Source organism: Harpia harpyja, chromosome 18 (genome assembly GCF_026419915.1).
Source record: "Harpia harpyja isolate bHarHar1 chromosome 18, bHarHar1 primary haplotype, whole genome shotgun sequence".
NCBI classification, from domain to species: Eukaryota; Metazoa; Chordata; class Aves; order Accipitriformes; family Accipitridae; genus Harpia; species Harpia harpyja.
In genome coordinates this window covers 1,517,887-1,537,732 of record NC_068957.1, presented here as the reverse complement: position 1 = coordinate 1,537,732, position 19,846 = coordinate 1,517,887, and the positions used below count along the sequence as shown (strand labels likewise).

Genomic DNA, 19,846 nt, shown 5'->3' with positions numbered 1-19,846 from the left:
GGGGGGTTTACTGAGTTAAGGGAAGGGGCAAAATCCAGCCCTGATGTTTATGAGCTCATTAGCACTCCTCAGCAAGGGAGCTGGCACCAGGGGGTTGATGTTAAGAGTTATCTTCTCTTTTCCACCCATTCCCCACCCTGGAAAGTGATGCAATTTGATTCCCTCATAAGATCCTTCATGCATGGCCAGGAATGCCAACATGCTGAAATCTATAACCCTTTGACCCGCGAGGTTTTTTTCCCAGGTATTTGCCACAGATGATAGCACAGTCCTGTGTGACATATGACTGTTTATTGAAAATATTTTATTGCTTTCTAAAAATCAGTTTTAATAAACTCCAAAGAGATACAGTAAGTAGACCAGCAAAATTATTTAACAAACTTAATTATCTGGCATTTTCTTTCTCTGCAGGAAGAGAGCCAGTTCTGTAAGAACAAGCTGAGAAGACCTGATTTTGCCATAGTTCATAGAGGTTGAGCTCCTCTGACTGCACAGCATTTATGCTTAAGTTCCAGCGGAACTTCAGGTGAAATCAATGAATTAATTCATTGGTTTCAGCTGGAGTTTAATCAGCACCTTGCACCTGAGTCAGGTAAGAATAAGATCAACAGTTTTCAGAGGCTAAACAAGCCACTAACTGCACAGCCATGCAGTTTTTGCTAAGGAAAACTCCTCACATTGGTTTGAAACTTCTTTTCTCCTCCTCCCGATCAGCAGCTACCACTCTGTACTAAATCTGCACTCTGGAGGAAGTGTACCGTGAGATGTGTACAGCTATGCTATAAGGGAAGAGACCAGCTTCTAGCATCCTCAAATGTGGTGCAGATGATTCTCCTGAAATTCATACTCTGCCTAAGATAAGATGGGAAGGGTCAGTCTCCTGTAATGCTCCAGCACTTCTAAGGAGATATTACTGGAGTCACCAAAATGGTAATTCCACCCTCACACTGGCTGTGAAATACAGAAAAGGGCATCTCAGATAATGGCATTTCTTTTTAGTGGTGGGTTCTGCGACAGCCATTTTGAGAAGACATATCAGAAGATAGCCCCAGCTCCTGAGGTCGTGCTTTGGCTCACCTATTTTAGAAAGTCCACTGTATCCACCAGCACAGTACCTGAATACATCTTCCCTTCTTCCTCTCCCACTTCAAGTTTCATGCGGTGTCTTTCCCCCAACATGTAATTATAAAACACTTCACGTTACTCTGTGCCCCCACCCAAAGGTATTAACTCCCAGCGAAAGGAATAAAGCCCTGTTGCTCTGGGGCCAGTCTGTCACCAATATAACACTTTCTTTGGTCACGTCTGATCTTCAGTGAAAGCTGGCAGTCTCTGTAAGTGAAAATTTTACTTCTGGGTGACTGTGGTTTGCAAGTCAGCTCTGCACTGGGGTATTTTAGCAGTATCCATAGAAAGATGAAAGTCACCCCTGCAGCTAGGAAACCTCTCCCACTCCCCAATTTGACCTATATGTCATTTTCCAGCAAACAATTTCCTAATGAGCACGTAACTGCTTGACCTTCGGGGGAGTCAGAGGCGAGTGTGATTCTCGCAGCCATCACTGGGGGACTGCCCCGGCACCGTCTCTTCTGAGGCAGCCGTGCCCACCCCGTTGCCCACAGCGTGGCTGTGATTCGCGTGTTCTTCCTGGCCTTTTGTGGTGCAAATGCCACTGTTTGGAACCAACATGTGTTTCTTCTGCACCTGCTCCAGTATCTGCAGCACCTGGAATTAGTAAACACAGCTCTGAGTGGGTTAGTAATTAGAGGAAAGTACTAATTTCTTCTCCAGCTATTGAAATAATGCCTTATTCTCTTTCAAACAATGTGTCTGGGCTCAGCCTTGGGATTACACTAAGCAATTCCATCTCCTCAGAGGTCTCTGGGACAGGGGTAAATGGAGAGCCTGCCCCATGGAGGTCCATGACCTTGGATCTCAGAGCTCTTTCCGCGAAGGAATCGGTCTCACCTCACACATTCCCCAGCAATGTGCTTAGCACAGAGAGGTGCAATGATGGTCCAGAGGCAGGATCAGGACACAGGCAACATGGAGCTCTGTTTTTCTGCTCTTTCACACCACCCTATGATAACTCCTCGTGCTGTCACAGATTTCTTCACCTCCTTGTGGAACTAGGAAACCCCCAGTCTGAAACCCACTTAATGGAGATGGAGAAAGGGAGCAGAAATAAAATGAAGATTAATTTTACCTGAGACTTGGGGATGATACCAACTCTGAAGAATCCTATGTTTCCACTGTCGATTTTGGTGCAGTCCACAACGGTGGAAGCAATGTTCTCTGGAGAAGGCCCATCACACAGAACTGCATCCACCTGAAGAGCAGCAGTTCACACCAAGTTCCCCTCAGGCACTTGGGAAAAGAGAGGGCAGTTTCCCCCTCTCAACAGCCAGTAATTACTATCAAAGACAACTCCGCTCCTTGCTACCCCACTGTATTGACACTAAGGGCTGACTTTGGAATGAATGAATTCAATAAACGCAAAGAGAGAGAGCTCTATGGTCTGCAGGTCAGCAGTACAGCAAAGACAGGTTTACATCAGCTGAGGAGCTTTGAAGAAGTCCCATACACAAAGCAAATGTGTAGAAAAACAGATTTTTGAGGAGTTAGATGTGGAAGATTTGTACCACCTTGTGTTTAAAATTGCCCTCACATAAGCTGCCACGAATATACAAAATGTAGTACGCTCAGGATTCAGCAGTAAAATAAAAGATGGCCATTTGAATGGCCATGACCATTGTACTTCTAGAACTTATGAAAGCTCTAAAAGCCAGGAATATTTTGGAGCTTTGGCACCAGTTTTAGACCAACTTCAGCTTTAGATGGGAATCCCCTGTGTTCTGACAGCTCAGTGCTAGCTGGAGCCCTGGCGCATTCGGGTATCAGTGGTTTTATTGCTTGTAAGTGAAGAGGCATTTTTTTGTCGCTCATATCATTGTGTTGGAAGATGAACTAACTCATTGAGCAATGACTATACTGTATAAATCAGAAGAATTTTGGTTTCCCATCAAGTTCTGTATTTTACACTGTTGTTTCACTATGACACCAGCATGAGGAGTGTCCATTTAATGACACTTTTTGGATTTCTTTAATGAGCTGCTTTCCCAGATTCTTGATATCATCTATTGATTTGCCTACTGGAAACAAAGTGGTTGCGTTCTTCCATCCCCACATCTTTTGGGACCAGCCGTAATGAAAAGACAGACAGCCCTGATTACCTTATCCCCCAGCTTGGCATACACTTGGTTGTGGTGTGTTGTGTCTGCCTCTCCTGTTGGGTTAGCCGACGTGACCACAATGGGGCCAACCTGGTGATAGAAAAATGGGAATAAAAGCTCTGAGCAGGTTTTGCTGTATAAAAAAAGATCACTTGAACTCTGAAGTTCACTTGTGAGTCTCTGTGACTCTAAACAGAACACAGTGTGACTCACCCAGGTAGAGACACCTACTTTGGAGGCAACTACAATCCCACCAAATCTGTGTACAAGTGACTAACACCCTGCTGAATTGGGGTTTACTGGTGTTCATCAGGAAAGAACATTTTGTTTTCCAGCAACAGCAAATGCCAAAGACCTAGAATATCTGTCCTAGAAATGAGTGGAACGTGCAGGGTATCACAGTTCCTCTGGCCGCATTCTGGAGCTTCTGAAGTTATTCTGGCTTCAGATGAGCCCATGCTTGCAACAAAAGTGTTCTATGTAGGAAATCAGACAAAGTGTCTGTTAATTGCATCTTTTCTGGCTTTCTGACCTGGTTGTTATTCTTTTTACTCTCTTTTCTGCAACAAAATCAGCTACCAGCTGCATGCATACCCCACCCTTTCTTAATGATATTTTTCTTGCGGGAGTTACTCATTTTAGCACTTTTCACTCCCCAAACCTGTCTGAACATGCTAGGATCCTCACTTCATTGAGGAAAGAAAAAAGAAATAGAGAGGAGAGGTGACATGCCAAGGGGGCTGACAGAGTGCTCCAACCTCTCACTATCCTTCTCCCCTCCAGCAGGCCAGAGGACCTGGATGCTAGTGACGGACACCAAGCCCGCTCCCTGGACAGCAGAATGGCAAGGCACGGTCACCAGTGCTGATGGGACGAGGGTGCTCCGGCCACTCACCAAGTCGATGAGGTGCGTGGTGACAGAGCAGTCAGGAATGCGGATGGCAATGCTCTGAGGGGTACCGACGTATTTAGCAGAGTCCTTCATTCCCAGAAAGTCCACCCATTCACCTGCACGAGGAAGAGTGACACGGCACTTATGGATGTACATCAGTCCGAACACAATGATCTTACCAGAAATATCGCCACGGAACAGGTGGTGTTGCAGGGACACGTGACAAAGTTGGAGTTTCAAAGCCAAAGCTCTCCAGAGAGCTTTGAAGTAAGAGCATTTCCTCACCTCTGGGAACCACCAAGCTAATAGAAGATGGCCAGGCAGCCTCCATGAAGTCCCAGAGGAGGGGACTGAACAAATGCTTTGCAGGTTCCAGTTGCTTTAGGCTAGAAATCCAGAGTGACATGGGGCGATCCTGAGCCTGGCGCTTGGAGCTGGAAAGGAGGCAAGAAAAATGAGCTTGGAAGTAAGATGGGGATTTATTTTCAAGCTGAAAAGGAAACTGTGTTGGCGAGGCCTAGAGTTAAGACAAGGTGTGTAGGTTCTGCCCCAGGTCACCAGTCTGCAGTAAAAGTAGGACTGTTCAACAGATGACCTGACAGGAAGGGACATTAATGACTATTCCCAATCAGGAATGTCTACTCCAGACCAAGGTTTTAGCTTCTTGCATAGTGATGGGTAGAAGTCCCAGTTGCCCAAGTTCTGAGGAAACCCCACCAATATGAGGGGTCCCGGCTGCTTACAAAAGCACAGCTAGAGGCATTTGTTAAACATGAGAAGTGTTTTGGTTGTGACAATATGTACCTCCAAATATGTACACTAATCCCCTGCCCCGTTTGCCACTTCTTTGGGTTTCCTTGTGATATCCAAGCTACCTGGCCCCATCACCTGCAGGAGTCTTCGAAATCCTGGAAGACAATTACAGCTCAACCGTCTCCTTTCCTCATTCAGATCTTCTCCCCCAGGCTCATCACTTTGTTGTTCCCATGAAGGCTAAGCTATGTGTCTCATTGCTCTGGATGGTTGCTGTAGCCAGTACTCAGTAGCAGCTGTAAGTCCTAGATGCTTCGTTAGACTAGCCAAGAAAGCCTTCACTGGGGCAGCAAAAGAAATACTTACTGGTGAGCTTTCTCCACAGCATCAGGCCGATTACAGGCTGCCACAAGCACATACACAGTATCTGTGGGGATGCCGCAAGTCCCTCCATTCTTCAGGATATCTGTTGGCATGTGAACAGGGCAGAACCCCTTGAGTGACTAGAAGTGAGGGGCTGTAATTCACGGAAGAGCTGTCACAGACAAAACAGCCAATTCAGTGCTCTCATCTCCTTTTCCCAACTAACAAAGCATTTCCTCTGACAGTGCATTTTCTAGCATTCATCCAAGAGGGGAGTTCTGGGCCACATTCATCAGGGCCAGAAGTCATTCAGCCCTGTGGAGAGAGCAAGCACCATGCATTTGCCCTGCTTTCTCTGTACAAAGCTTTCAGTGGTAGCCCCAGCCTGGAGGATTCATGGATCTGAGACTGGATGAGCAGATGGATATGATACAGGAGAGACAGCAGCAAATTCACTGCTAAACCCAGCTCCTATCAAGGAATCGGTCCTATTTCCCCCATAGCGTATTTAGCTTCTAATGACTCTTGTAACTTGGCCCACTTTGTCAAAATGTCATCAGATTATCATGGTTTTCACATCTGGATTGGAACAATGTCCTTTTAATAGTGTTCTGCTACAAAACCTCCCAGAATTTACCCTCCACCCCCACATTACACACTATGTATTTCTCTCACCTGCAATTCTTTTGACTGAGGAAGCTTTCCTGGCAGGCAGGTGAAGGCACTTGGTCATTCCTCCCCCCACACCACTAAGCTGCACAATGGGTCTACCCATTGGTAAGCAGGAACCCTCAAAGATGCTGTTGAAAAGGGCAGACAGGAAGCAGTAAAAGCTGACCAGACCAAAGATGAGAGTGGCAGCAATGTCATAGCCTGCTGGAAGAGCATGGATGGCATCCAGCAAGAAGCTGACGGCGATGAGCAAGAAAGTGAGGGAGTAAAAGAACCAGGCGATGCTTAAGAAGAGCGTGCAGAAGACAATGAAGCCATTGAAGAGCATGAAAGCAATGATGCCTACCGCTGCGTGGAAGCTTCTGGTAGTGCCATAGAGGCCACCGTATCTTGTCAAGCCCCAGATGATCCACATGACAGCATAGAGAATGAAGGCACTGCTCTCCAGGGTTTTACCCCGGGCAAAGGCCACTGAGCCGCCTAGAAGCTTAAGGATGCCACCAGCTACCACTACCCATGGAATTACAACAGTAGCAAGTGGAGCCTGTGGGTCCCCTGTCATTGTTATAGCAAAAGAAGCGAGGACACTGCATGCATAGCCAAGTACTTCTGCATCTGCGTACTTGGAATACCCTAGGTAGGGAGTGTGAAGGTCTGCCCCTTCACGAAGCTTCAGAAAACTGCTGCGAGCAAGTAGAGCCTTCACAGCACCCTTCCCTGTTGGGATCTTGGCACTTGCTTTCACATTGTACAGGTGAATTAGAGTCATCAAGGCTGAGGCCGCAAAGATGGCCACATCCACGCCTTGGGGTCCACCTTCAAAAAATCCCTTGGGACGGCAAGCTAATGCAATGCAGTAGGCCACATAAAACAGCAAATACAGGCCATCCACTGGGCTCTTAAGAGTGAGAAAAAGAGCTAAAACAACAAAGAGAATTGAGAAAACCACCAGGAATGGAGTAGGGAAAGATGGCTCCTCCAGTTGCCAGATTGGGTACAGAAGGCAATAGCCTCCAGCAAATTTCAGGATGGAAGTGAAACCAAAGAATGTAGCCATTAGTACATCCATTGCACGGTATGATAAAATGCAGATGCCAATCTGGTAGATCCCAGCTGCCCACAGCCAGGGCACTTGACCGATAAATAGTTTGCCAGTAACGCCCAGGAGCCTACAGCCAAAGACACTGGCAGACAGCATGTTCAGGATAAGACCAGTGACTGCAAAAGGATTCATGCTGCCACTGGTGGATTGGATCTGTTCATGGGTCTTTTTCTTGGCCAGATCTGTGCCAGGGAGGGCAATTTTCTCTTTGGTTAGGAAATAGAGAATCCTTCCCAGAGCAAAATAACTACCAACCAAGCAGACAATCATGTAATTGCAAGCCACGGCAGAGGAACCGAAAGCTGTGCTGTAACGCATGGCAACTTCATGAGCACTGGCAAGTGAGACAGCAGAAGCGATCATAGCTAGGATGACCTCTCTGCAAAGGAAGCCCACTGCTGCAATAATGAGTAGTGCCAAAGTAAACGTGACCAGGCCAGGCACCAAGGCATTGTGGAAATCACCAGTGTTGTTCAAAACTCCTTGGCCTCCCAGGATGAAGACCACTCCATAGCCGCACCAGAACACTGAGATGGTCAGGCAGAGAGACAAGAACAGGGAGGCATTTCTTAGGCTTCTCCGAATTCCTGTGAAACAATGACAATGGAGACAGAACTGTGATTTCGAGACAGTAGGTTTTGGAAAGCGGTAGTTAGGACAGGCAGCTGTACTATAGGCACATGGTGTGTCGGAAGCATGACCACTGTACTAGCATGGAGCTGCACTGGTCCCGCACCATGCCCCATTACACTATGTAGACGTGACCATAAAAACTCCATTAGCACAACATTTTGTGTTCATCGGAATGCCTGAGGAGAGCTCGAACTACTTGAGATCCTTCAACTAAGTACTGTGCCAGGCCTGGCATGCAGTTTGCCCTAATGAAGTCGACGTTCATCAAGCCATTGTCTTATCTTCCTCATGATGCCTACAAGACTCAATAACAAGACCATAATATATTAATGCAAATCAAGTCCTGACACCTCTTTCTTTTTGGGTTGCCTGGTGGTTTGTTTGGTTCCTGCTGTAAGCTGTCAGGTCCAATGTTTGAACTACAAGTGTCATACAACCTGCAGGATCCCCATAAATAATTGGGCCTTCTCAGAAGACAGAAGCATAGGAATTGCAAAACTCATTCCTTCTCAAGAACTATCCTGTTCAGTATCCTGATCCCCCAAATGGGAAAGACCTTGATTTAAAACACTTCACGTTGAATGGAACCCACCTACTACCCCCAAACAATACCACAAAGTACCTTATTTTTACTGCTATGCTTTCTCACCTCACGGTGTGAGGATACTGATCAGCACAGATAGAACTGAAAGCTTCCTTCCAAGCTGGAGCTTTGTAATGGACCTATGCTTCATTTCTTCCTCAAACTGATACAGCCTTGTGAGCCAGACTCAAGTTGGGAAGGGAAGCAAGAGCTCTGCGGATTGAGTCCCCAAGATACAAAGGACTGTAATCACACAAGTATGCATCTCTTGGAACAAGGGAGCACAGAAATTCCTGCCTTTGGTAAGGGTCTGTTGATTCCCACCAACTGTGAAACATCATCTGCCCAGTGGTCCATTCCATATGGTTCCATCCATACAGCTGCTTCTAAGTGCCTTCTACTAATGTTTTGTGTCACCGCTGACTGAGAGAAGAGGTGGACCTATGTTTTTTTGGTTAAAATATGTAGTGTCTCTCCCAAGCTGTCTGTCTGCTTTGTAGAGGAAAAAATACCAGCATCAAATCTTGGATTTTCATTTCCTCATTGCTCTGACTTAAAAAGGAGAAATAACTCAACATTCATTCTAAAAAGTGTGGACTTTTTTATTATAGCCAGTGGTTTTTTTCTCTCAGATAAGTAGATCTCGGCATTTACACATCGACATGCCATTTCAATCCATGGATGCCTAAAGTACTCTCAGAAAGCCTGGGAACCTTTTTTTAGAGAAATCATGTATTCAGTCTATTAAAACTCTCAGACATCCTGGTAAAGCATTTGTTCAAAACTAACATTGATTCCTGTGGTTGCCTATATAGGAAAAATTTGCTGTGCTGACATACTCCTCCAGGAGAATGAATCAGTGGTCTGGCAAGGCTGCCACGGTTTGTATAAACCTGTTGGCAAAGCAGACCAAATACATGCAAAGGTATAGAAGGGGGAAGACTTGAAGCTGGCCACCCTCCGAGTCTTACCTGCATACGCCAAAAGAGACGATAAAATCAGCAGAAGGACTCCTAGAGCTGTGCTGGGGATCAGAGGGACTGCTCTGGGTACACTGTAGAAATGTGCTGCCAGCAAGAGTGATCCTGTGTATGACAAGGGGGGTGGAAAAGAAGAAAGAGCTTGTACACTTTGCCCCCAAAAAACAAGAGAGAACCAGAGTGGCAAGAGCAGGGAATAGAGAAAAAATAACAGCACAAGATCTGCAAATAATGAAATCTAAGGAGCTGGGGGGGGGGGGGGGGGGCTGTTGTAACTTGGTTTGTGTCCAAGGCCTCACCTCTTTCTGGGTGACTACTTTTAAGAAACTTGAACTTAATCATGTTTGAAAGTCCTCCCCCGTTGTCAGATAAAGGTAAGAAATCAGCTCTCCGATTCCAATTACACAAAAGGCAGACAGATGCACACACACTCTACAGATGACTGCATAAGTCTTGTGCCTACAGAAAACTGGCCTCAAAATGAGAAGGGGCAGCACTCAGAAAGATGAAATGCAAAGAAGGAGCAAATGAAAGGGAGTGAACACAGAAAACAGAGCTGCAGGGAAAACAGCTAGAAAAGGAAAAGAGAGGAAAGTGCATCCAAATAAAGATCAGTTATGAAAATGACTACCAAAAAGTTTTGATTTGCTTCCCACCCAGGATGGATCAAGTACAAAAGTTCAGGCCAGCACTTTAAAGCCAAGACAAATATTTTCTTGGCCGCTGAAATAGGCACAGGGATCTCTGGATCTAAAAGCTTTACCCAGGCAGAGAAGATTCAGAATAAACAGACTCTTTAGCCCCCTTCAAAAAGGGGGTTGTCCATGAAAGCTAGTCCCAACCCCATCCTCCCGTGCCAAGACTCGATCCCTACCTGCGGAAATGCCCAAGAGCCCTATGGAGGAATGCAGTGACTCAGCTTTTCTATCTGCCATCGCAGAGTCCGCTGAAGACCCAGATGCGGGCTGAAATGCCGCCTCTCTTTCCTCCCTAGCTCTTTATAACCAAACCAACTCCACTGGCCTGCGTTCCTCCCTGCTCTCCACCCCTTTTCCCTACAAACATCTTCTGTTAGTGTTCCTTTCTGCATGCAGGAGGAAATGCAAACGAGTTCCTTGCTGCAATAAATTTCAGTCTGTGTGTCAGCATGGACTGCTGGTAGCTCCCTCCAGGGGCCTGTTAATTTTACTGTTGATTAACCCTTGTTAAAAAGGACACTTGAAAAATAACGCTGAGGGTTTATTACTATTACTGCCTTTTTGCTACTGCCAGTGAAGAAATTACACCAGTTAAAGTTAAGGTTTTGTAAAGAATCCATCTTGCTGGAGCAAACAAGTACTTTGCAAGCCCAGGAGCTCCTTGGGGACCAGTTATTTCTCCTAACACTGGCCATGGTCCTGCTGCTTGTCCCTGTCACAGCTATGAATGCCTGGCACCACTGTCCTGTGCTGGGCAAACCCCGGGCAGATTCAGTGCCATTCCCTTTAAGGTGACTTCTGTCCATGCATCACTCCACATCTATCGAATCCAGCCTCTCTGCTCACACTCACATGGAACTCCTCCTAAGTGTTTTTTAAGAGTGAGGTGTCAATGCAAACATGCAGTCTGGAGATCATCAGTGTGAGGGTAAATCTAGAGGAGCCTTGCTGGCTTTCCAGGAGAACTATGCAGGAGCGAGCGAATATCAGTCATTGCCATGATCGCTGCTGTATCCCAAAGGCGACAGGAAGGACCTACTCACAGCTTCCTACTGCTTCCCATGGAGAATATGATCGTGATCAAGGCATAACGGTCTTTACCAATGGAGGAGAGGCTGCAGAAAGCAGTGGACACTGGCCTTGGGATCATGTTGGGTCACACGTCAAGTGGGAATTAGGCAGAGAACTGTTCTGTGAGAGCTAACAGAGCTTTGCTGGAAAACAGGGGCAACATTTTCCTGCACTTACGTACATTCCTCCATCATTTTGTTTGTGTGCAATGGACCAGTGTAGGGCCTATTCCTGTGAAGGACTCAGCTCCTGTTCCCATCAGCCCCAGTTAAAGCAAATTCCACTTTCAGACTCTTGACAAGATAAAAGATGCAGAATAGTGTTAAGAGCTTCACGCTAATATTACTGGGTTGGTCAAGGGTGACTCTGCAGAGGCCCTACAAGCTCTTGACAGATCCTGCTCTGTGTTCCCCCATAAGTCATGCTCCACAGCCAGGGCTGGAGGACAGAAAAGCTGTTGGAAATGGGACTTATTGCTGCACAGACTGGAGCTCAAAGACAGGCCTCCAGGATCATCCAAGAGGCATTAGATCTGTAGCAGCATCCAGAACAACCCCAGACTGTCAGGCTCCACAGGTAATGTCAAAGTACCTTGCTCTTCCTGCTCTCTGAGCCAGCTGGAGTGATGGCATGCTTCCATTGCACAGCTGGATCCCTGTAATGGCTCCCAAACTTTCCTCGTTTCTTCAGTGCTTTGGGGGACAGTTATCTTTAACTGTGTTCACCCTTCAAGAAGAGCTTTGAGGCAACAGGGTTCCTTCACGCTCATCTTCACTAGAATATTAATGCAGATTAAAGCAAGGTGTTAATATTAAAGCCCAATGTCTCTACAGTAATGTGCGCAGACGTTCCCACACAGAATGGAATAACTCAGCTGAAAAGTATTATTTAGCAAGAATACGTCTATTGCAGATAGATCTTTAGGTTCAATATGTCTATTGACATAGATCTTATTACATGAAGAAGCAAGCATTGGAACAAGCCTGGTTTGTCCAGTTACACCGAACCAATTATATCAGTAAGGGGAACCAGATCAGTCAGTTTGCAACAGGCAGAGCTAAAGGATGCAGCTTGCAGCAAGCAGTAAGTTTGTTTAAATCATCAGCCTCTGGCTACCTTTGTTCCATCATTAACAGGACTGCTCTCTAACCAGTTGAAGGAGGAAGAAATTATCTGTTCAAGTTGCAGCATGATTCAGCTGTTTTTTCATGCAAGAGGAAATAATATATTTCTAAACCACAGTTAGAATACCTTCGATACCCAAACAAACAACAGTGAAAAGGCTTTGGGTCTTTCCTGCACATACCTTACAGCTGAATTCCTGTTCTGGGTAATAAAAGTAACTGAAAGGAAAAGCCTGTGTTAGGTTAGCTGGACTGCAAGTCCTTTCTCACATGCTTTTTGTTTCTGCTTGTATAGGTAGCAGCTCGGAGTGTGTGGTGCCCGATATCACTAGTTTTAAGAGATGCACACAATAAATGAAGTCACATGCATTAGCCATGAGTAACTTTCTTGTGCCTGCTACGACTAACGAACTTGCCAAAACACTATTTCGTTATACACAGGATGTACTGCATGTCTTTTCCAAATATAAGAGACCCAAAGTAAATTTCTTCTAAATAACCCCTGAAATACATTCTTCAGCCATGTTGCATGAAGTGTTTTGCTCTCTGAAGAATGGCAAGACAGCCTCAACAGGCCACAGTTATTTCAACAGTGCAAAGCTGAAATAGAGAAGTACATAATCATCTCAGGTGTGAGCATCTCAAGGACAACGAAGAACAAGTCTCTGCACGAGCAAGGGAGTTACCCCGTCACACGCTGTGAATCTTGTGGCCATGTGCCCCTACAGAAGTCAGAGCTCTGCCCATTCCTGGTACCACTTTGCTGGCAAATGGAGAGATGGTGTTGTTGATGAAGAATCAAATTATTAATTTCTAACCTCAGGACCCAAAGGCCAGGAAACAACTACAACTTGAGGGCAAAGCATCTGCTCTTGAGAGATGGGATATGAGGATAAGAATATTTAAGGTCAGACAAGGAAATCTTGGTGTTAAAAGACTGAGGCTGCCTATGCAGTGTAGGGTTTAAAAAAAAAGGGGCACAGAGAGGAATGCCCTGGCTTGAATACTTGCTCTGAGCAGGCTCCCTTTGATACCATCTTATGTGCAAAGACTTTGGTACTTTAGTCTGAAATAGAATGGAAAATGGATAGCTGAGAAGTAAAAACACAGCTGCTCTGTTGAACAGGTCACGTCAGCTGGGGATGCTTTGGAGACAACGTGCTGGGAAGAAGATCTGCAAGGGAGCAGTCAGTTGAGGAAACAAATAATATTTACATGCCCTGCCTGTGGCACTGGAAATAAAACCTTCTTGCCAGTAAGAAATTCAGCCCAACCCTCCCAGCCCCACCTGCTCCTGGGGGAGGGATCGCGCTATAAAAGACTCCAGGCAGTGAAGAGAGATGCACAGCAATTTGGGGCTCTCCAGGGAATCCTCCTGCTCTGGTTCTGACCATGGGAAAGAGAGTGGCTGTCGTGCTGGCTGGCTGTGGGGTGTACGACGGGAGTGAAATCCACGAGTCTTCTGCTGTGCTGGTGCATCTCAGCAGGGAGGGGGCACAGGTAAGAGGCACCCTGGCAGGCTCCTGCTCCATCTCTGGCTCCTTTTGCCCTGCTCTGCTTTTCAACCTCTCTCTCTTGCAGAAGGTACTTGTCTCTAAGGAGCTTTGCAGCTTGCCTGACAAATCACAAGTTCCTCTTTGCTGCTAGGGTAATTGCAAAGCATAAGCGACTGGAGTCAAAGCAAACGGCACAGCTTAGGAGCTGCTACAGCGAGCGTGGAGAACTCCCCGCTCTCTGCTTTGCTCTCGCAGCTTTGCTGTACGAGACAATTGGCTTGGTGCTCTGTGTTGAGTGTATCCAAACTCTGAAACAAACTTTCCTAAAAGCATTCTCTATTCTTTTTGGCTTGCACTTCCTCTTTTCTGCGTTGTTATTTCTGTTTAAAAGACTACTATTGTTTCTGGCTGTTTGAAATTCATCTTTTTAAAACCCCAAAGATTAGAATTGAAAATAGACAAGTTCTTGTGAGTTGAACTTGAATAGGGGTAAAAAAGGTGACCCTCAAGCAGCTGCTTTAATATGCCATTAGTCACAATAGCCACTCTGCGAGACTGGAAGAGGAGGGAGAGAAGCCCTATGTAACATTACCCTCAGCTCTGAGCCACCCACAAATCTGGGTCAGAGCCGTTCTCCTGGGAATCGGAATTGCTCCATTAAAAACAAAGGCACGGTGGTGATGTACATGTGCTGCGGAGCCAGCCCACCCAATTCCAAAGCCTTCAAATTGTGCATTCTCTGTTTGGCTTAAAGCTGAGACTTGTCCAAACCTTTTCTGCACTGTGTGTAATTTTGCCGCCTCTTCTCTGCTGGAGCTGCTGCAGTCGCTCCCCTCCTGCCATACCCTGAATTGGCAGGCTCGGAGCACTCATCTCTTGATCGGCAGGGACCTCTCGTGGAGGAAACTCAGGAGTTATTTCCTCCGCTCCCCTCCCTTGCCTAAGGAAACAAAGAATAGAATAGAATAGAATAGAATAGAATAGAATAGAATAGAATAGAATAGAATAGAATAGAATAGAATGAAGCCTGTTCCAGTGTTTGACCACCCTCTCAGTAAAGAAATGCTTCCTCATGTCCAGTCTAAACCTCCCCTGGCACAGCTTTAAACCATTCCCATGTGTCCTGTCCCTGGATCCCAGGGAAAAGAGCTCAGCACCTCCCTCTCCCCGTCCCCCCCTCAGGAAGCTGCAGAGAGCAATGAGGTCGCCCCTCAACCTCCTTCTTTCCAAACTAGACAAGCCCAAAGTCCTCAGCTGCTCCTCACAGGACATTCCTTCCAGCCCTGTCACCAGCTTGGTTGCCCTCCTCTGGATGCATTCAAGGACCTTCACATCCTTCTGAAATTGCGGTGCCCAGAACTGCAAAGCTTGTGCACTCCCAAAATCTATCGCCCATCTGTTTGCCACCCTCCACTCTTAATTCCTGCATGTGAGCTTGAAACAGTTCTGAAGGAAGTGGAAGGATTTTCCAGAAAAAGAAATACTCTGCCTTTGGGGAAACAGTGGCTGGGGAGAAGAAACTCAAAGTCCTGTCTTTGAGGGAGGCATGTGGTTCGACAGCAGCTTGCTGGGTAGTCAACAGCCATAGGGGATGACCGGCTTTGTGGGGGCAGCTGGGGCAGGGCTGGGGCTGCCCCTGTGAAGGTGATTGATTGGGATGCAGGTAGAAACCTCTAAGAAATGGCTTCACCAATGGCTCTTGGGACACCTCATTTTCCTAGGAAGAAAAGGAGTCCCTGCTCTCTCTTCAGCATCTCAGGCCCCAAAACAAGAGTGTGGGCTAGCTTCTTTGCTTTCACCTACCACCACCCTCATTCCTTTAAGATCAGGGTAAATGTTCCTGTGCAGAAGCTACAAAAGACCTTTCTTTCTTTCTTTCTCCTCCCTATGACAATAACCTTCCTGACGCCAGTATCGGATACAGGTGAGGCTGAAGGCCACTGCATTCACCAGCAAAGCTCTTTCCTAACAAAGTAACTCAAGCATTTTCATTCACTACCTATGATCTTTAACATGCTTAGGATACATGACTGAAGGATAATAGACCTTTCCCCTCCCTCCCCAGGCAGAGGTTTATGCTCCTGATGTTGACCAGATGCATGTGGTGGACCACGTGAAAGGACAGCCAACTCAGGAGAAGCGCAACGTGCTAGTTGAAAGTGCCAGAATAGCCAGAGGCAACATCAAGGATCTAGCTAAGCTGGATGTCAAGGGGCTGGATGCCCTGATCATACCAGGTAAGACAACATGCGGGGTGTCCATGCCTAATGTCCTGGGAACAGCTTAGATATGCCATAAGCCTTGAATGACATGGGAGTCATGGGCTGGAGAGGAACTGGGCAGAACCACTGGGGAAGAAGCCAGGCTGGAAGCAGGGACTGGAAGGACAGACGTCTTCCATCTCTGCTGGCACTGGCATGCTAGCTTGGACTTATATTAAAAGAGCACATGGCAATGCAGCAGCTTAGCCCAAGAGGAGAGGACGGATAACTGCCAACTGAATTATCCTCTGTACCATCTACTGAGCTTTTTTTTTTTTGCTGGATGTAAAACTATCCCCTCCCTCACCAACATGCCTTCTTATCAGGAGAAGAAGAGGCTGGGACAGAGAGGGGGTGGCTCAAAAGCAGAAAGCTTGGTCAGTCTGGCAGTTCATCTTTAGTGAAAGTATGACTATGTGATTTCAGTGGGGGTGGATTAGGCCTGGAGCAAGGATTGAGACAAGTGAAAACTTGTCAGCATGTTCCACCATAATTCAGAAAAGAACTCATGGGTGAAACACAGTACCCAACAGAGCACTGATAGCTCTCTGCTTCAGTTCTGTATGGAAGCAAGAAAGGTGCTTTGATGTCTCACCTCCTGGCAGTCAGCTCACAAAGGTTCAGCTTGTCTGTTTTTAATTCTTTTATCAACATTGGACAAATGCTGCCATCCACCAAACCCATTTTAGCATTCTACCAAGTAATACCGGAAAAAAATCCTGCCCTGGAGTACTAATCTTCCAGTCTAATCTGTTTCTCTTTTCTCAGGTGGCTTTGGAGTAGCTAAAAACCTGAGTACTTGGGCCACCCAAGGCAAGAACTGCATCATCTCCAAAGAGGTGGAGGATGTCCTGAAGGCATTCCACGCTGCCAAAAAGCCCATTGGCCTGTGCTGCATTTCCCCGGTGCTGGCAGCCAAAATCTTCCCAGGCTGTGAGCTGACTGTAGGTCATGACACGGAGTGTGAGAAGTAAGTAACCTTGGAGTGCTGGTATGAAATCACACCATGACATCACTGAATCAGCAATGCCTCCCCAATGTACGCAGCACCCTGTCTCATGCACCTCTTGGTCCCAGGGTAGGAAAGACACCAGACCACTGACTCAAAGTTAAGCAGATCCTAGGTAGGAACAGGATGGTTGCACAAGACTTGGTAGGTTTAAGAGAGGGAGGGAGTTAAACTGTCCTTACTCATACGGGAAAGCTGTGACCGAATTCTCCCAATGGTGGGGAAGGAACTATAATGGCTTTTGCTAGGAAGGGCTAGGAAGTAATGATGTCACTCGTAGAAAGCTGGTGAAAAAAAACCCCAAACCTAAACACAAAGTCTGGAGTGGGCAGAGGTAAGTAGTGGAACATCTATAGTGGAACATAAAGGTCTTATTTGGGCTTTACTTCAGATTTTAACTCACTGTAATCTGGAGGTTTTCCTGGTTCTGTAGTCCTGGAGAAAATCCTCTGACTGGAAAAGATTTGGATCCTGGTGAGCAGGCTTTCTGTAGGGACCATCCATCTCTCTCTAATCAACAGACTTTTCACTCTAGGCCTTTGTCAAATCGCTCTGTGTAATGACGGCTTCCCCATACAGGGTTTATTCTCTTCTCTTCTTGTAGATGGCCTTATGCAAAGACTGCTGAGACCATGAAGGAACTTGGTTGCAAGCACGTGAACAAACACGTCACTGAAATTCACGTGGATGTGAAGAACAAGCTGGTGACCACCAGCGCCTTCATGTGCAATGCTCCCATTCATGAGATCTACGACGGCATCGGCAAAATGGTCAAAGAAGTGGTCAGACTTGCCTGAATGCCACAAAGCCGCAGAATCCATCTTCTCTGGAGTGCAGGCACTGAGCCTCGGATAATGTTCTTCCCCTTTTACACCCACATGTCAACAGGCAAACTGCTACTCAGACGGAGTTCTCCCCCCACACCGGACCACTGGTGGCTGCTGGGGAGGGAGAACTCCGGAGCAATGGAAGCGTTGTCGTGTTCTGCCGAGGAGACACCACTTACTGACAGCAAACTGGCAGTAATGGGAGCGTGGGCAGGCATCGAGCTGGCATGCAGAATTCAGGTTTCCACGGGGCTCAAATAGAGCCGCTGTCTTTGGTTCTGAGTAGCTGAGGGTCCTGGAGAGCTGACATGAGCCTGGGTCATGTGTGCACATTATGTGCCAACAGGAATCGGTCCCTTTCTGGGATTCCTTACACATCCATCTTTGCCAGTACTTCAAAGCTCCCCACATACCTCCACCTCACAGAACAGATGAACTGGTGGCAAAAGGAAGGAACACAGTTCTGCTACTGAATAAAACCTGACACTTTTTACATGGGCTGAATTCTGCTTTCATTTTTTGCTTTTTACTCCGGATTAGGACATGCTTTTAGTGCTACTGGTTGGCCAATGAGTGGGGAAAACGATACAGGAGGAAGTCACCAGCAACAAACCCCACTTGTTTTGCTAGGATTTGTCAGAACTCAGACTTGGGCACGAATATGCCATGGGTAAAAGCAGAATCAAACCAATGTTAGCATCCAGGTCTAATGGCAAGAGGTTAAATTCTTCCCTTGTATTAACAGAAGACCTGCTATGATAGCACGGAGTATTTTGGAAGCAGTCTTCCATACTGCTCCTAGGCAGAAAGAGTCCAGGGTGAGGTCTAGGCATCCCAGAGAAAGCAGTGCAATTTCCAGTCCCTTCCAGTCTCTAGGAAAACTCCTAGAAACAACCTGGAAGCAACAATTCTGCATTGCAACAGGGGCAGAGAAGATACCCATCTAGCTGAAACCTGAATGGCAAGCTGTAAACTGGCTGGGCGATAGCAAAGTCTGGCAAGCAGAAGGCGCTAAAAATAACCCAGTATCACGGTTGTTCAGATAACAGCCAAGCACGGGTTTTTAAGAACAGAGGGAACCATTTGTCTGTGTAATCTGACCACTCTGTAGGAGCTGTAAAGTGCACAGCAGCTCGCGTTGGGCTGAAGCAAGCCTGCTGAAAGGATTCGGTCTTGATTGAATAGCTCCTTCTCACAGTTAACCAATGTCACTTAAGATAAGCCATGCTTTATTTCTCTCATATAGTTGAAGAGCTTACTTCCAGGCCCTGGATGCTGACAGGTTTGTCTCCATTAGGATCAAGAGCTTTTTAGATGGTAGCTGGTATGTTCTTCTTATATAGGTTCTTATTATACAGGTAGTATCATATAATCATTACAGACTGAGCTGTTTAATTCTCTCAGTGTAAGACACATTTTCTAATCCAGCAACTATTTTCTCAGGCTCTTCTCAGCAAACTCTTCAGGCTTTTTACATCCTTTACAAAACATGGGCATATTTTTGCACTCTCGCCAACACAGTAAGATCCTTCGAGACAACACTGGTGACCAGAGTGGGAAGAAATTTACCCACATGCCGCTGTGGTACTGCAAAGAGGGGTTCAACACATCTGGCAGTGAGAGAAGAGCCCAGAGTAGCAAAATACAGCAATTCTACCCAGGTTTCTAAGGAAAATGTAGCTTATCCAGACACTCTTTTCTGCGTTACTTTTTTCCACTGATTCTGCTACCAACCATTTTCACCCTGTTGGCCACCTTCCATAACCTTTTGCAAAGGTGTGAAAGCCTCCAAAACATAAAGGACCAGCCAGTTTTGGGACAGGAGCTGCCAGGAAAAGGAGGGAAGTGTTTGCTAGCACAAAAAGTCCACTGCTCCCTTGGTCCTTTGATAATCCCCTGTAGAGAACTGTGTGTGGTGAGTATCCCAACCACAGAGTAACGTTCAGTCTGAATTAGCATTTAATTAGGACAGAAGCACAAATTCATGGGAGTCCAGGCCTCAGAGCGGCACAGTTTCCTCCCATACTGTTACTTCTGAAGGTGAATCCACAGCTTAAGCTGTTCATTACCTTATGGGAAGTAATTGTTCTGAAGCCCTTGAACTCTTTTGTCTTTTGCACAGTGCAGGAGCTCAGGAAAGGTACAGAAG

At 46.4% G+C, this 19,846-nt stretch overlaps 2 protein-coding genes across 3 annotated transcripts; one reads left to right on the top strand and one right to left on the bottom strand.

Annotated features, from left to right (window-relative positions):
* Positions 1-320: 320 nt before the first annotated feature.
* On the bottom strand, positions 321-10,278 carry LOC128154027 (uncharacterized). 2 transcript variants are annotated; one of them, XM_052814065.1, is made up of 9 exons: positions 10,086-10,278; positions 9,203-9,316; positions 5,917-7,602; positions 5,245-5,344; positions 4,411-4,559; positions 4,129-4,241; positions 3,234-3,323; positions 2,207-2,329; positions 321-1,725 (listed from the first exon to the last, which is right to left on the bottom strand). In XM_052814065.1, the coding sequence occupies exons 1-9, from the start codon at positions 10,144-10,146 to the stop codon at positions 1,531-1,533; spliced, it is 2,631 nt and encodes an 876-aa protein (XP_052670025.1). In that variant the 5' UTR covers positions 10,147-10,278; the 3' UTR covers positions 321-1,530. The 2 variants fall into 2 exon arrangements, with proteins under 2 accessions (XP_052670025.1, XP_052670027.1); XM_052814067.1 differs by lacking the exon at positions 10,086-10,278 and adding an exon at positions 9,511-9,603.
* A 3,139-nt stretch (positions 10,279-13,417) lies between these two features.
* LOC128153789 (glutamine amidotransferase-like class 1 domain-containing protein 3, mitochondrial) lies at positions 13,418-18,016 on the top strand. Its single transcript, XM_052813541.1, has 4 exons — positions 13,418-13,604; positions 15,666-15,837; positions 16,630-16,831; positions 17,475-18,016. Exons 1-4 carry the CDS (start codon positions 13,497-13,499, stop codon positions 17,665-17,667), a joined length of 675 nt encoding a protein of 224 aa, XP_052669501.1. The 5' UTR covers positions 13,418-13,496; the 3' UTR covers positions 17,668-18,016.
* Positions 18,017-19,846: the final 1,830 nt, after the last annotated feature.